At 37.2% G+C, this 16,405-nt stretch overlaps 2 protein-coding genes across 5 annotated transcripts in view; one reads left to right on the forward strand and one right to left on the reverse strand.

Moving 5' to 3' along the window:
• Rpp25 (ribonuclease P protein subunit Rpp25) overlaps positions 1-16,405 on the forward strand; it is a 366,206-nt gene that overhangs the window by 52,318 nt on the left and 297,483 nt on the right. The gene's annotated exons all lie outside the window — the stretch shown is intronic.
• LOC138701054 (aromatic-L-amino-acid decarboxylase-like) lies at positions 1,340-16,034 on the reverse strand. The gene is made up of 9 exons (XM_069827602.1): positions 15,885-16,034; positions 11,608-11,808; positions 10,122-10,235; positions 9,892-9,943; positions 9,349-9,419; positions 8,276-8,512; positions 5,649-6,188; positions 3,920-4,085; positions 1,340-2,828 (listed from the first exon to the last, which is right to left on the reverse strand). The coding sequence occupies exons 2-9, from the start codon at positions 11,806-11,808 to the stop codon at positions 2,494-2,496; spliced, it is 1,716 nt and encodes a 571-aa protein (XP_069683703.1). The 5' UTR covers positions 15,885-16,034; the 3' UTR covers positions 1,340-2,493.

Raw genomic sequence — 16,405 nt, forward strand, 5'->3', positions numbered from 1 at the left:
AATAAGTTAATAAAGTGGGAGAGCGAAGTATAGTACTACGCTCATCTGATAGAACTTTACGTTGACTTCCATCTGGACACTTCCCAATTCATACCAGCTTACTCCGCTAAGAATCGCTTAATATCTAATTTTCGAGCAGGCAACCCTATTCGTCCCCAGACCAGTCCCTTCCTTGTGTCGTCAGTCGGCGATCGGGAAACATGTTAATGGAATAGAGATTGGATGGAATGATGTTGATGCATAACGTGGGTGAACGGGAGAACCCTGAGAAAAACCACCACCTGAACCTCTCAATCACGAGTGTCACTATGGGTTTTTCAAAATTTCAGGCCTATCCGAACTAAAACTCGGACCTCCTGCGTGACAGCCGACGATCTAGATCACTCAGAGACACCGGCGTGGCTCAGTCGGTTAAGGCGATTGCCTGCAGGTCTGAAGTTGCGCTCGGGCGCGGGTTCGATCCCCGCTTGGGCTGATTATCTTGTTGGTTTTTTTTCCGTGGTTTTCCCCAACTGTAATGTGAATTCCAGCTAATCTATGGCGAATCCTCGACATCATCTCGCCAAATACCATCTCGCTATCACCAATCTCATCGACGCTAAATAACCTAGTAGTTGATACAGCGTTGTTAAGTAACCAATTAAAAAAAAAGATCACTCAGTCACCGTAGGAGGTATCTAATATATGTTACAATGCAAAGTTTATCTAGTTTGAGAAAAATTAATTTTTAAAGCTGTTTTTAGATTCACCTGAAAATTTACAGATACGCGGTATCACTTCTTAGCCATCGAATGGTTCATTGTTAGCAGTTTAAAGGAAGTCATGAGCAACTTCAGAACGAGATTCGTTCTACTGTTTGTGACAGGAACCACGGAACGAATTTTGCCGCGATACTTTTCATGACAAGTTTCTCGCACTGTGAATCGCCGATTTTAGTTGATTGCAGTCCACACGTGTTCAGCATTTTCTGATGTTCTGCTTGTTGAAGGTTTTACAGAATATGAATCGCTTTTAAGATTTTCGACCATCTTCGAAGCATCGGCATCGCAAGTTTATATGGGATTCACTTATTATATCACCCCTGAAAACCCTTCTAATCATTCCGCTGACGAACGTTCAAGTTGTAAGCAAAACGTGATGTACGGATAGATTCGCTTATCTATTAGCCTAATATTACATTTTCATCAATTTTAATTTGTTTTGAATACTTGCATAGTTTTCTCTAGGTTCAGACTTAATCAGCAAGATTTTGTTACCATCTTCCTTACTAATTGATGTTCATAAGAAAGGATTTTGGTGTATGGAGATAGCGTTGTGGAAAACAATAACGTAGATGTGATTTTATTACAAATTAAGTATCGTTTATTTTGCAAATTTGTAAATATTATTATAACTTAAGTCATGATAAAAATTATACAAGCAACAATTCAGCTTTGGCTATAATATAAATACTGATTTGTAAAAAGTCTCGTTCATAATTTACTCTATAATTCCTCACAAACTCACTCACTCACTTACATTCATACTGCATAAATATACATAAAAACAAATTTGTTCTATCAACACGAATGCAACATTCATTCATGAAATGCAGGGTAGAAAACTTTTCCATGTCATAAAATATATTTACATTGGATAAATATTTTTTTAACCCTCTTGTCCCACCTCTTAAAAATTGTGCTATATTCTTTTACAAGCAAAATTGACTTTCTTCAGAAAATAAATTTAGTATTGAGACATAATAAGGGTTAAGGTTTTATCACACTTCAGGAACTTCAATACAACTTGAAGAAATAAATGAGTTCTGTATTTGTAGTGGGAATGCTAACTCCTTTTTCCCTACTTTACATTTCTGACGAGTTTCTGACAGCATTCACAACTTTACTTGATAGAGCTACATTAATGTTCCTATAGGAAAGAATGGGAGTGCATGGATCTTCTTTCCGTACAGTCTATGATATTGGTCCATACTGAGGTAAAAATGGAAGTATTTATTACCTTGCGAGAAGTAATTTATGAGATAAATATAAAAAAACAACACATTATATGTCATAAGGCACTTGTCGAATGGTGCATATTGTGTTATATCAGTAATGTTTTCGAAATTATGCACAAAATGGATCTATATAAATCAACTATAATTTGGATGTTCAAAGCTTTTCTTATTGCCTTAGATTAATAGGAGTTTCTGAATCAGTTTTTACCCATTCAATTATTTCTCCGTTTCAGTTACGCTATTATCAGATTTGAAAGACGAAACTTAGTATAAATTTGAATAAATATTTTAGATTCCTAGAAATGGAATGCAGAACTTCAGTTCCAGAGCCACGGAAGACAGTAACACTATAAATAAATTCTGTGAAATCAGAGATTCTGCAATTCCTGCAATCTTGTCTATATGGTAGTTCGACTCTATAGATTGCGTTGCTATAGTAACCCACGCATTTAATTCTTCCGTCTCTGAGTAAGTACTGGTGTAGGATTGTTGGAGATCTAGACGGCTTCTTTCTCCTCTTCCTTGATGGTGAGAGAGTTGAGGAGGAAGACGTCCTCGTCGGCGTTTTCGTTTTCGGGAATGATATTGTCCTCATCCTCGGGCACGATGATGGGCGTAGCGCCGTCGTGAAGGCTGGACCGTGACATGGAGCGCCTGTACAGGTCCCGGGACACGCTCCTGGTGAAACTGAGCCTCCTGGATAGCTTGCGTTGCATGGGGGGCTTGGGCGTGATCTCGGGGGTCGCTGGCTTCACAGGCATTGGGGCCACCTTGTCGATGTACAGGTCCAGCAGTTCGTTTGCGTGTTCCTGAATCACTTCCCAGGCGTGATCTGCAACCAAGAAACGGTTCTCTTCATTTCTAATCTACTTCAACATTATTGGTTTACAAAATCATCTGTGAACCGGTCTGCAAATTTGAGATAGGCCTATTCATCACAGATAAATTTATTTAGTTTTCCATAAAAATCCGTGGGCTTTCATAGTCTGTGGTGTAGTAGGCAAGCTAGTGTTTGTCTTCGGACCAAAGTATCACGGGTTTCCGCAGGGAGATGGATTTGTTTTTGGATGAAACATAATCCAAATGCGGAATTTCAGGAGGAAATAAAGTCGGGCGTCTTATATTCATGGCATATCATTTTTTTTTATTTTACAATTTATGTTTTGATGTTCAGATAAGTCGGCTATTAAATGCAATAAATAATGTTAAAATGTTCAATCTAAATTGTTAATGTTAATATTAAATTGATAAGTAATAAGATTGAAAATTTCAACATTATGTATTGTATATAAAATTCTTGTGATACTCGTAAGCAAAACTATCAAAGAGCCACCGAAAGTTCTTACTTGAGCCTTAGTTGGTTTCCCAGCCTTGGAAAAAAAAAGTTTTATAGGAGAACATTAACAGAAGACTGAGTGGGCCCAAGGACCGTTCAAAATAAAATAATTTGATATTTTGCTTTTTCGGTCACACGGCCTTCTTTTCTTTTTCAACGGAACCAGAGCGATAAATTGAAAAGTGAGGGTTAAAAACATGGTAACCCTAATTTTATCATACACTGAAATAAGTGCACTACAAATTTTGTAATGAAGTGTTCTAATAAATAGAAATTTGTGTCAATGGAGCAACGAACGCTAGATTTGTGACCATGTTGTTCTAACACTCACATGCTTATAACGCTAGCAAAGGACCTATAACCATAATGTTCAATATGATCGTTATAGATAAAAATGTCTTAATTGAATCAGAAGTGAGTTTTCAAGTTCATTCCCCAATCCCTCAGTTTTGTCCATTGTATAACAAAAGAAATGTGCAATGTTAAATACTGGGTTTTATAATTTAATTCCCCGCTAATGGCTATGTTAAAATAAAGTATCTCAACAACAGTATCAGAATATAAAATGAAATGTTCAGTTTTCTTACCGACATCAGCTTCGCAGGCGTGTTCCGCCACAACACAGAAACGGATGATGTATTTGCCCTTTACGAGAGATGGGATCATATGAAGCTTTCCGGAGCCGTTGATGGACGCCAGCAGATCCTGGTTTTGTCTGTCCGTTCCTCGAAGTCGGAAGCACACCAGACCCAACTGAAACAATTTATAATATAACCATGTAATATAGCAACACACCAAGAAGAAAATATACAGTTAGTGAGTCAGTGTTCATTTAAGAAATGAGAAAATGTAAAATGCTTATGACAGCTGGTTTTGAAAGAAAGAAAACTGCATTAAATTGGTACATTCAAAAGTCAGAATACTTATGAAACCGTTGAAACTGATAAATTCTTAAACACCATCTCATTAACAAAAAAGTGTTTATTTATGGAAAATGCGATTGGTATGAAATTAAAATATGGTACAAATTTTTTTTCATGCATTGTTTCTCTTCTCAACGCCAGGTATTGGCAAAGTTTATATCTGGCGATCGTGGAGGTCAGATTTTAGGAAGGGGGGGATGCTAGCTTATGCTGCTTCTGCCAAAAGAGCTTGTCAGTATTTTTTCCTTGTTAATGAAGGTCGTGATATGCGGTTGCGCGTAAAGATCTTGTTCTACATGAATTTTGATTTATTGAGCGTTTTTTATCTGCCACAGAATCGATCTCTTCAAATTTTCTAACAGACTTTAGGATCTGAAGTTACAGGGCTGACACATCGAACCATTTGGAAGTGCAAATCTCCTCTGGAAAATATTCTAGTGTATTCATAATAAGACGATTCGCGTGTTTACGAACCTAATAATTGCTTCGAAGGTTAAATTTGCGGAAAGAAAAAAAAAAGCAATAACCTGTACAAGAGCAACTTTGATATGTTGCATTTTGAAATAAACGTTTCCAGAGTGAAGGAATGATATAATTGAATAGACCTACAGTTATTTTGACGTTAAACTCTATAATTTTGTGATAAAACTGATGTTTTCATTTTTATGGAAACTACTTTTAAGAAAATATGAGCAATTTCAGAAGCATGCTGATTTTCAAATATTCTTCTATATTCGCGACAACAGATAAGAGATTATTATTTTCTTAAGTTAAGTTATACACTTTAACATCTGTGGTCATATCGCGTGTGTAGGATCATTGTGTATATCATTAAGCCGACTATTGTTGAGTTTCTGTTTCTGTTGTCGTGTGTTATAGATGGTTTGTGTTCATGTAATTGATCTAGATTTTATTTTTAATTTTTATGATATTGATTATTAAAGCGATGATGAATCATTGTACGTAAATTTCCAATCTGACATTTGTCTTTGTGACTGAGGAAACCATAAAAAGCCCCAATCAGATTGGCCGGCCAGGGGATTTGAACCTGGGACCTCTCGAATGCGAGTTTCAAACGTTACCATCTGAGCCATCTCGGTCGGCAAAATGTTATTGTACGAAGAGATACACAATAATTTTTAGGAAGTAGGAGTTCGGAGAAGATGAGCTGAAGACTTTGAGGAAGACAAGCGTTTATTAAGGATGGTTACAGCTTAGAAGCGTCGTGTTGGATGGGTGAGAAAACGTCACTAACTTAAACCCGTTATTTTTGTTTTATCGAGTGGAGTTTCGTGTTATGTTTATGTTGCTAGACGAAAGTTATATACTGACACAAATGCGCACAGTTTGTAAATCTATGTATGGCGACTACAGACTCATGTGATATAATTACCTTAACGTCGTTGACGACTTCGAATCTGGAGTCGTTCTTGACGAGGGCCTCGAAGCGCTTGGCCAGTCTGCAGTGGTTCCTGATGTAAGCCTGGAGTCCCTCGATGCCGTACTTCCTAATGACGAACCAGAGCTTGAGGGCGCGGAACCTGCGGCTGAGGGGCACTCCCCAGTGTCTGTAGTCGATGGCTTCGTCAGAGTTGGCGTGCTGGAGGTACAGGGGATCGACGATTAGCGCCGACGTGAGTCGTATCCTGTCGCGGACCCAGTATGTGGAGCAGTCGAAGTTGACGAGCAGCCACTTGTTGGGGTTGGTGTTGAAGGAGTCGGCGTACTGTATGCCAGCCATGAGGGGCTTGTTCTCCGGGCAGATGAAGGAGTTGCCGGCATACGCCCCGTCCACGTGCAGCCATACCGCAGGGTACCGACGGCACACCGGGCCGATCTCTGTCAGGTTGTCGAAGGAGCAACACGCTGTGGAGCCCAAGGTTGTGGACACGAAGAATGGAACCAGACCTTGCGCCACGTCTTCTTCCATTGCCTGGAAATTGAGAAGAGTGTTGATGTATCTGTCAGTTATCTGCGTTTTCGTGTGCCTTTGCGTTAGTTTAATTTGTTTATCTGGTGGGCTACAAGTCGTGTGGTTTTTTTTTTTTTTTCCGTTGTTGATAACTCTGTAGCATCTATTAGATGCTTTATGGTTGTGCTAACAGATGGAGTTACTTGTCAACAATGTGACGCTGAAACGTGTGTTCAGGTTACTGCCCAGCGACAGTCCTGATGAATTTTATATTTGTGATGATTGGTTAATTAATATTAACCCGGCACACTCACATTCATACAAATTTCCAGACTCTAGACACCCAGGGAATTCCTATTCTTCAATAAAAATTCACTGAGAGCCGAGCCCGGGAATCGAATCGATCTGGAAGCCAGCATGCTGACCATCAGACCACGGAGGCAGTCAAGTCGTGTGGTGTTTTTACTTTTTGGAAATTGTACCTCCGAGCGATCAACTAAAGCAAAGGTCTCCAGTAGAGATGAACAACATCGAGATAACGAGACTAACAGCGCCCGCAAAGCCGAAAATCCGCACGACAATGTTGTATTACGTCGCGTCCTTGACGTAAAGACTGGTTGTGAGCCTGAGACTCGATATTGTGATGAAGTCCCGAAGTCAGCAGTTGTTTATACCTGACTGAACTTTTATCTACTTTGGAAACTGTTATCTATGTATAAACAATCAATTAGCCTATTTGAAACATCATCTCTACCTTTCAGTGTATAATAATCCGTTCCCCAGTCTTTATTTAATTACTAGGCCCTTATTAAAAGGCTAGAAATTTTCTGTTCATATGTTTAATATCAAATGTGCAATCTCAAGTAAAGGGATCTTAATGTTATGTTTTACTTTTCTTAGAAATGCAAATTTATTTGAGAATTTTTTTTATATAACCATAGGTCATATCATATAATAGAACCAGAACATTTTGGTAACTAAGATACTATTCTCTTTTGTCTTTTTGTCTCATTTAAACATTTATAGGCCTAATGTTATTTATTTTAGTGATGTATGTTATTTAAAGTTACGAAATCTTTCCAAGCCGACCAAATGTTATTTCGAGAATGACGAGCGAGACTCGAAGCGCAGCGGGAATGATGAGCCGAGACTCGAAAGACAAATGCAGCGAACACAGCGAGTGAGAGCGGCAGTTAGTTTTGTTCATCTCTAGTCTCCAGAGTTGTTTTTGTGGCCCTTCGGTTTATGTCTATAATATGCTATTAATATAAGTTACCGTATAAAGTAAAAAATATAATTAGGCCTATTTATATTTTAACTTTTTTAACTTATCTCTATGTAGTTGATTATGGACAAATGGCGTAATGATGACAGGTTAAACAGAAACACTCGCAGTAAAATTCTCCCAGGCACAGCCTTTATCCATGACAAATTAAAAGTCCTCCTAGATTTTAAGTTGCTTATGCAATTAGTGAACTGATCGGCTAACAGGACATTATAAGGTTTTTCAAAAGTAAGAGATAACTTTAATTGCTCATATTTTCATTTTCTACAGAGTCTTAAAAATTCTGTCACTGGAATATTACACAAGAAATGGGATTTTTTGCATCACCACCCACTGTCATAACTTCATCGTCGATGTTGTATGTGTCCATGATTTTGTTCTTGTAGCAACAACGGTCTCTCTGCAATGCTGCATACATCAGGCCTTAGTACGTGTTCTCGAATATCTGCCACAGTGTGTGCGATGGAGTCCTTCAACTCATCAATAAAACTGTGGTAGGCTTTCTCAAGAACTCTCTTTCCTTCAAATAGCTCCACAATAAATAATCTGCTGGGTTAATATCTGGCGATCTTGCAGGCCAAGTTACAAGAAAGAGCCTACCGATAACACGACTACCAGAACAATCAGAAACAAAGAAACTCGTTGTCATGGTGATGCAAAAGATCAAATTTCTGGTATATTACGCAAGTGCCAGGATTTTTAAGATTCTGTACAAAATATTAGCAATTAAATTACCTCTTATTTTTTAAAAATGGTATATTTTAAGTAGCTAAATATTTAAAATCAACATCATGAGTCACTTAGGAAGAAAAGGAAAGCTCACCATGCGCAGTGTGGGCCCCCGCAGACTGCACTTGTCGTCAGGGACCAGGATGCGCAGTTTGACGAGGCAGATCATGGCTGCCTTCTCGACGCAGGAGTGAGCTTCTTCCGAGCAGTATGCCACGAGTCGGGGCAGGAAAGCGCTATCCTCCGTGTCGGGGTTTTCCTTCTTGAGGTTCTTGATGGCCTGGGCACGGGCGGCCAGCATCGACACCAGAATACATTCGCTGGCAGAGGACTGTGTGAAGAAATACACGGGTCAGTGCAAGTGAATGTTATACATCAAACATTCTTATTAGAAGGTGTTTCTCCTTCCAAATATTAGATAAGGTCAAAGCCCCAATGACCGACAAATTAGGGACGTTTTTAGATTTGAAAATTGGTTAAGGTAAATGTATCAATAACAATTGTAGGAGCATTATGTATCATTCTATTTTTAAAAGTTTGATAGAGGGTAGACGAACCGATAAATGATGTTTTTTTACAGGCTCTGTTAAATACAATATTTCTCCTTAATTAAAAAAAAATACTGTTTTTCTTTCCATCATTGACATTCATATATATGTATGTACATATTATAAGCCTATAAACACCTATGCCATTCGATGAATGTGATCAGAACTTAGTAGTGTAATGTCATTTTCGAAAACGTTTCGACTGTTTAGAATTTTTATAATTAATATTAAAGGACATTTTAATAAAAATGGAATTATGGCAACTTACTAGAACCAAACATTGGGGATTGTCTTTTGAATTTTTTTTTTTATAGTTAAGGGAATCATAAATAGCGATGTACAAACAATTTTATCCCGGCTTCTTATGGTTTATAACTGTTTATATTAAACTTCACTATAAAGACTGAAATACGGTGTTACGCATTCGTTGAAATTATTCCAATTGAATTAGAAATTTAATTATTGTAATTAGGCATACAATTAATTGACTTTCTCTTTTTAAAGTGTATTTCATTAATACAAAAAGCTTTTTTTTTCTTCTTGTGCAGATGTTCTCGCAGATTGTCTTATTATTTGATTTTATCATGCAATAAAATCTTGTCATTGTTCTTGTACTTACTTGTATAACTCCACCGCCCTTGCTACCAGGAGTTGATGCTATAAACTCATCGGGAAGTCCAATTGCTTTGCCTGTAAGCAAGAAGAAAATTATGAAAAACATGTAATAAGGATAAGAAAGCAAATAAAATAAAGGAAAAAATATGAAAGGTGTATGCGTCCTTGAAAGAGAACATAGTGCAGTCAACGTAAATAAACAAGTGAATAAAACTACAATATGTTTTTAGACATTGAGGCTCTGATAGTTCTTTTTCGGTAATTACTTAGGTCTATGGATATCATTGATCTTTGTATTTGAAGAATGTTTCATTGTATTTCTAGGAATTCGCTCCTTAATTGACAATCCTGGACGGAGTTATGAGAGCAGGCATAATGTCAGTGGGCTGTAATGTATTCGGAACCGAATAGCGGACGGGCCTTAAAAATAAAATAAAGATAAACTGAAATGATAAATTTAACGCAATTTTCTTCATGAAGTGCAATGGAATTAACTTGTCAGTAACAAACGAAGACAGATGCAGTACATTAATCAGGTTGTACTTACCAAACCAGTCGAGGACAATGGTCTCCAGTTCAGTGCAGACAGGGCTGGCAGCCTGCAAAAGAATAAGGGTCTTATTAGACACTGAGATAAATAACAGAAGAGTTATTAGTGCGGAGTATGTAAGTAGGTGAAGATCACTGCACAGGCACCGTCTGTGAGGCAGACAGCCGGCACTTTGTAAGTGCTTGATGTGCCGTGGCATGACATAGCGTAGTGAGATGAGGACCTACCCAGGAGAACCCGATGCATCCGATGGCATCTGACAGCATGTCACCCAGGATTGATGGGTACGAGTTGCCAGATGGGAAGTAGGCGTGGAACCTGGGGTGTTGCCAGTGCGTCACCTGAAAAAAAATATATAAATCAGCTAGTTGATCTCATTATGTCCTACTGGTAAGAAAAGGATACGCTTTTGGAATTAAAGGTTTTTATTATTTTGTTCCGAATGAACGCGAATGATGTACAAATAAGTATGCAAAGCAATTAGACTTATACAACGCTCAAAGATTGCCGAGTTATTGATAGTGAAAATTGCTATTTACCACTCTTTTACGTTATAAATATATATCTTCCTTACAAATCTGGCTTTCAGGTAGTAGCTCCCTGTAAAGCAGGTTTGAATAATTTCAAGGAAAAATTGTTCCGGGGCCGGGTATCGATCCCGGGACCCTTCGCTTGGCGCGCGAATACTCTTCCGACTGAGCTACTCCAGGAACTATACACGACACCGTCGCGCGCTAAGCGAAGGGTCCCGGGATCGATACCCGGCCCCGGAACAATTTTTCCTTGAAATTATATATCTTCCTTGTTCTTACAAGTATCTTTGGTAGCTCAGAGTTTAAACGTCGAACTAGTAATGAGAAGTCCCGACTTCCAGATCCTTCTGGTTTGTCTTTTTCTTTCTGTTCTGTCAGTTATCCTACGTTTAAAATGATGACTGTAATTTATTTACGGACATGTTGCAAGTATGTTCAAAGTATATAGGAACGGAGGCATTGCATCTTTCTTATTACAGTTTCGTACTCTCTCAACATTATTGCCTATCAGGAATCACTAAACTGTCACTGACTACAAGTAAGTGGTCATGATGACACATTCATTTTCTTTTTTGTGGTAAAACTAACTCGAACGTAGTAATTCTCGCATAGTTATAACACAGTTACTTTTATATATATTCAGTTGTGCAACTCAAACCAAGAAATGGATTCGGAACACCTCAAAATCTGTGCTTCAGTGGCTGAGTATGATAATATCTTTGAAAAATATTGGAGTGCAAGAGGTCAAATGACTTTATTGTCAAACGCCTGGCATTAGAAAACAACAAACAACATATATAGACGAAACGTGTGATTTGAGTAGTTGAAGGTTCTATTGCATGTAAAGACTCGCATATATTTTTGAAGATTTAAGAATAGAATTGATCCAGTTTGCGAAACAAAGGAAGAAAGGGAAAAGAAAGAGAAAATTAGGAGGAAAAGATTGTATGCCTTTGCTTATATCACCAGAGTTTATGACCATTCTGTACATTGCAGCTATAACAACATATCTAGCTTGTATTTTAAAGTTATTCGTAATATCGCCACTAATTGAATTCCTTGCTCCGCTGCTCATTTTTAGATAATCGTGTGTAAGAACTTTTCTCATATTCAAATACGCGTTCATAAATATTCTCATTGTGAATGATAACAGCATGAAGTTGTGAATAAAGTAACTCACCCCGGGCATGATCTTGGTGTCGACGTCAGACATAATGCTTTCCCAGTCCTCGGGATGCTGGGGTGCATGTGCAGGCAGCAAGGTGCGGAGGTATCCGGGTTCGACGTTCGGTGTGACTTTGCGAGAACTCAGTCCGTCCATGTAGTTGCAGATGTAGTCCACCATTTCCTTTCCTCGTGCTCTGAATTCTTCGGTGTCCATCTGAAGGAAGAAAAATATACCATAGTTAATATTTTGTGAACTGCGAAACCTGTGCCCTTATCACTGATATTTGAAAAGGAAATGTCAGGACACTCGAATGTGTACTTTTCTTCGAAGGTGGGATAGGCTTTGTTTGAAGTAACTGACGTAGTCTAGCGGAGATAAAAACGCTAACTTAACCGTCACAGACCAACAAGTTTAATTCGTTATGTGGATGATCTTCTCACACATACTCTGAATGGCTCTTAACGTTCAAACGATCGATTAAATTTATTATTAGTTTTATGCTGTTTTTCTCTTTTCATATTGACGCGAAAAAGTTTTATTATTATTATTATTATTATTATTATTATTATTATTATTATTATTATTATTATTATTACGCCAACACAGCGGTCCACTGGATTATAATCCCTGCGTACCCCCGATTTATGACGTGTTGACCAAGCCCATGGTCCAGGTAGGACAGAGATTTCCTCCTGGAGCCCCAGTTCCCTGTGGCATCCCAACAAATTTCCATCCTCTACGACTCTGTCGGTAAACCTACTACTACTACTGCTACTATTTTTCCAGAAGTAAAGAACTAATTGAGAGAAAATTGCTATCTAAAATAGAAATGATAGAGAATAACGGAAGAGACGTTTTGTGCGATTTACGAAATTTTTCCAAAGAATCTGCATCTACAACTTTAATTCAAAACTATCTCTGTGTCCTCATAATCGAAAAATGTAACTTTAAGTTGGTGATCCTTTATGCTGCATAATCATAATGACAGCCAAGAATATAGAATGCCAATCATGCCGATTTGTTAGTTTGTGGAGACGAATTCTCAATAAGACAGCTAATACCATTGCTTTTAATTTGTTCATTGTTGACTAGTGCATCTCAGTGTTGCCAACTCGATTCTTAATAACTCGCTGTGAAACAGTGCAGAAACAACTAAATTGCTATATTGTCAATGAGATTATTTTGCCGCTGTAAGTGCTAAAAATGCCCGCTAAATCCCTATATCAGCAATACAAATTTAATAAATTTTACCCGCTAAACTAACACTGAAAAACGCCAGATTTAGCGGGGAACCCGCTGAATTAGCAACACTGGTGCACCTGTATTGCATTCTTAAGTTGGATTGTTTTGCCATAAAGTTGTCTTTCCTGTTTTGTGTTTTATAATCCAATCAGAACAGACGAGCAACAATAAACCTCACTTTTTATTCTTCGCAGAATAGAAGGCGTGTTTTTATATTCTTGGTATCGAAAATAGAAATATCAACTGTGATCAGTGAGTTAAAATTCGGACTCGTTACTGAGGAGGACGTCTATAAAATATAAACTGTTATAGCGTAGAGCATATTCTACGAGGTACGTGTCTATTTTGTGCGTCCTTAAGTATTATTTATAACTACTAATGTAGTAGTAGAATGTTAAAATGTTATGTTTTATTTAACGACGCTCGCAACTGCCGAGGTTATATCAGCGTCGCCGGTGTGCCGGAATTTTGTCCCGCAGGAGTTCTTTAACATGCCAGTAAATCTACTGACATGAGCCTGTCGCATTTAAGCACACTTAAATGCCATCGACCTGGCCCGGGATCGAACCCGCAACCTCGGGCATAGAAGGCCAGCGCTATACAAACTGCGCCAACCAGGACGACCGTACTAGTAGATGTGACCGTATTTTGCCAATGGACTTAAGCTTTTTAATAATGATAGGAAGACAAAATGGCATTATTATTATTATTATTATTATTATTATTATTATTATTATTATTATTATTATCATTATCATCATCATCATCATCATCAATTTGCAAATACAAAACAAACAACTTCTAAGAATGTCATATTAAGAAGTTCAACATTTGGGAAATTACTTATCAGTTAACCCTACGTGTAAACTTATTGGACTGAATAAAGTTAAAATTTCTTCCGAAACAGAAGCTCAAAATGATTAATTGTATTGTACATACATCAAGTAACTTCAGTATTGTTTGCAATATGCAACACATTGTAGCACATTTTAACCTACAGAATCAAAGAAATGGCTTAAGACAAAATAATAAATTGTTGACATATTGAGGAAAGCACCGGTTGTGTAAATATGATTAATTATCATAATATTATTTCGGTGATTTATGTGCTAGTATTAATAGAACGTACCTTGCACTGTGTCATGTCTGGCAGCAAATTATCTCCGAATTCTAACAGTTTTGTCAGCAGTAATAGTTAAATTGTTGCAGTCATTTTCCTGAGTTTTATGTAAAATATTTGATAAACTATTTCTTGATGACATGAATGATAGCATTACATACTTCTAATATATTCAGGCATATATCTGCGTTTATCAGAGAATTTCAGTGCACTATTCGCGTTTGGAGTGCTATAATTGTTTTGTCAGTGTTCAAGCGTAGTAACATGTGGAATAGGCCTACTCTCTGAAAACTGTACATTGTACTTCGGTTTGTACTGTTTGATTAGGCTATAACTGGTTATTTATTTTACATTGTATTTTTAAATAATCTTGTTTTTCGATATAGATTCCAGAAAGACTGTGATATGACAGTATTCAATATTAGAGATAGAAGCAAAATTGAAGATTTACTTTTTAGTGGCACATTACATAGGCCTATTACTCTGGATAGGTAAAGTCCTACATAGAGGAAATAGGCTAATTGTATGAATTTAGGTTTTATCCACAGAGATATAAATATAGGTTTGTATGATTTCTCGATCTTTACGAATTATTATTTATACTAGTGTAGTTTTCTATAAAAAAAATTGCCGTTTAGTGGAAAACGAGTTATTGTACTTTTGAGCCATTGAAGATGTGCAATATTTTTTTAATGAGGATGGTTTAACCAATCATGAATAATTAGGCTAACTTATATAAAAAAATTACTATTTTGAACTAATCATGACGACTTTGCGAAATTTATTTTATCAACGGGAAGAAGGTGAATGAAATGAAAACGATTGTGTTATGTGTCAATGTTTTCGAAAGTTTTGAAGCGAAATAAATCTAATATTGCAAATACTGTAGCTAGGAGATAAGTTTTCACACTGCTGAACAACTAAGAAATTAGATAAAAGAAGAACTCGGTACGTACGGTACTTTAGAGAAAATATTTAAATGGTAAATTACAGAACTATTAAATTGTAAAGGGTAGTAAATCCTGCACTTCAAAGCTTTATGGAAATTGTATTTTTTTGTACATTTTTCTGTGAGTAGGCTATATTACATAAATACTTTAAAAATACGAATTGTAAAAAATGCACAGTTAAATTTATGTAACCTGTATCAATGAGGTTTTCGAAAGAGATAAAAAGTCATTAGTGTAAATTAATAGAAAACTGAAATTTTATAATTTTGAACTACTCAAAAATTTTACTTTTTCCAGTTTTACTGTTACAAATCGACCCTCCCAGATACTAACATTGTAACTCATTTTTTTACATTTTTCAGGAGATGAAAATGTAGTTTTAAAATGATCGCGTAAATTAGTGTATACAAATATGTAGAGTAGCAATAAGATTTTACATACAATTGGGGAGGTTTAGAGCTATACAATGATAGTACTGGGAGAAAAAGAAACAATTTAAGAGCATATTAACTAGGACAACTCAAAACCATAAAAAATTGAGTTACAATGTTAGTAGGCCTACTTGGGAGGGTCGAAATTGTGAAAAGTGCACAATTAAATTTATGTAGCCTGTATCAGTGAGGTTTGCGAAAGAGATAAAATGTCATTAGTGTAAATTAACAGAAACAATTAATTTTTACAATACCGCTCAATTTTTCTTTTTAATTTTTCTGTTTGTACTAGGGAAAACGTTTGGAACGCAAATTTTTATAATATTTTAGATTATACTGATTTTTTTTTGCCGAAATGCTAGTTAATTTCATTATTCGCTTATAGATCTGTATTGAGTGAAATGATACGTTTTATTTCTGTCCAGGGAAAATATGAAATCATTATTTTAGAAAAAGTTCCAAATTATGTGAATTTATAAAATCGTTAATTTTTCACTTGTAAACAACACTGGAATCCTGCCAAAAGGATGAACTGCTTGAACTCACCTTGTTAAGTGTGGATGAGTCCTGCAACACTATAAGTAACAACACTGACACTGTCACACCGCACTGGCACTCGCTCGACTGGTCGCCGCTGCTGTCCGTCTCTTATATTTGTACCGCGCCGCGCGCTCGGCTGCTGACCGGTTGTGTAATCGCCGCGGCCGGCCGTGGGAATCCCACACCGCGCGGCTCTTATTGGCTCACGCTGGCAGGGCCAGTGCGAACCTCACTATTCCGTAGTAAACAACCCACACGCCTCCATTCACTGCTACCCATTCACACTAGCCATAGCTCAGCTGACAAAGTTCATTTCGTGACATATTGAGGGTGAATCTACTGACAGACGTCTGTACTGCGGACTCCTTTCCCACAAACTGTCTCCCCCTCGTATGTGTTCCTTCATCCCTCAAAACTACTCTCTAGGATATTTGCAACCCTCCATTTTGAATGATGGCACTTGATTTCACGCACTTTTCTTGTTACAGTAGAACCCCGATTTTCCGTCATCCTATTAACCGGGTGGC

The sequence above is a fragment of the Periplaneta americana genome, chromosome 6, assembly GCF_040183065.1.
Source record: "Periplaneta americana isolate PAMFEO1 chromosome 6, P.americana_PAMFEO1_priV1, whole genome shotgun sequence".
NCBI lineage: Eukaryota > Metazoa > Arthropoda > Insecta > Blattodea > Blattidae > Periplaneta > Periplaneta americana.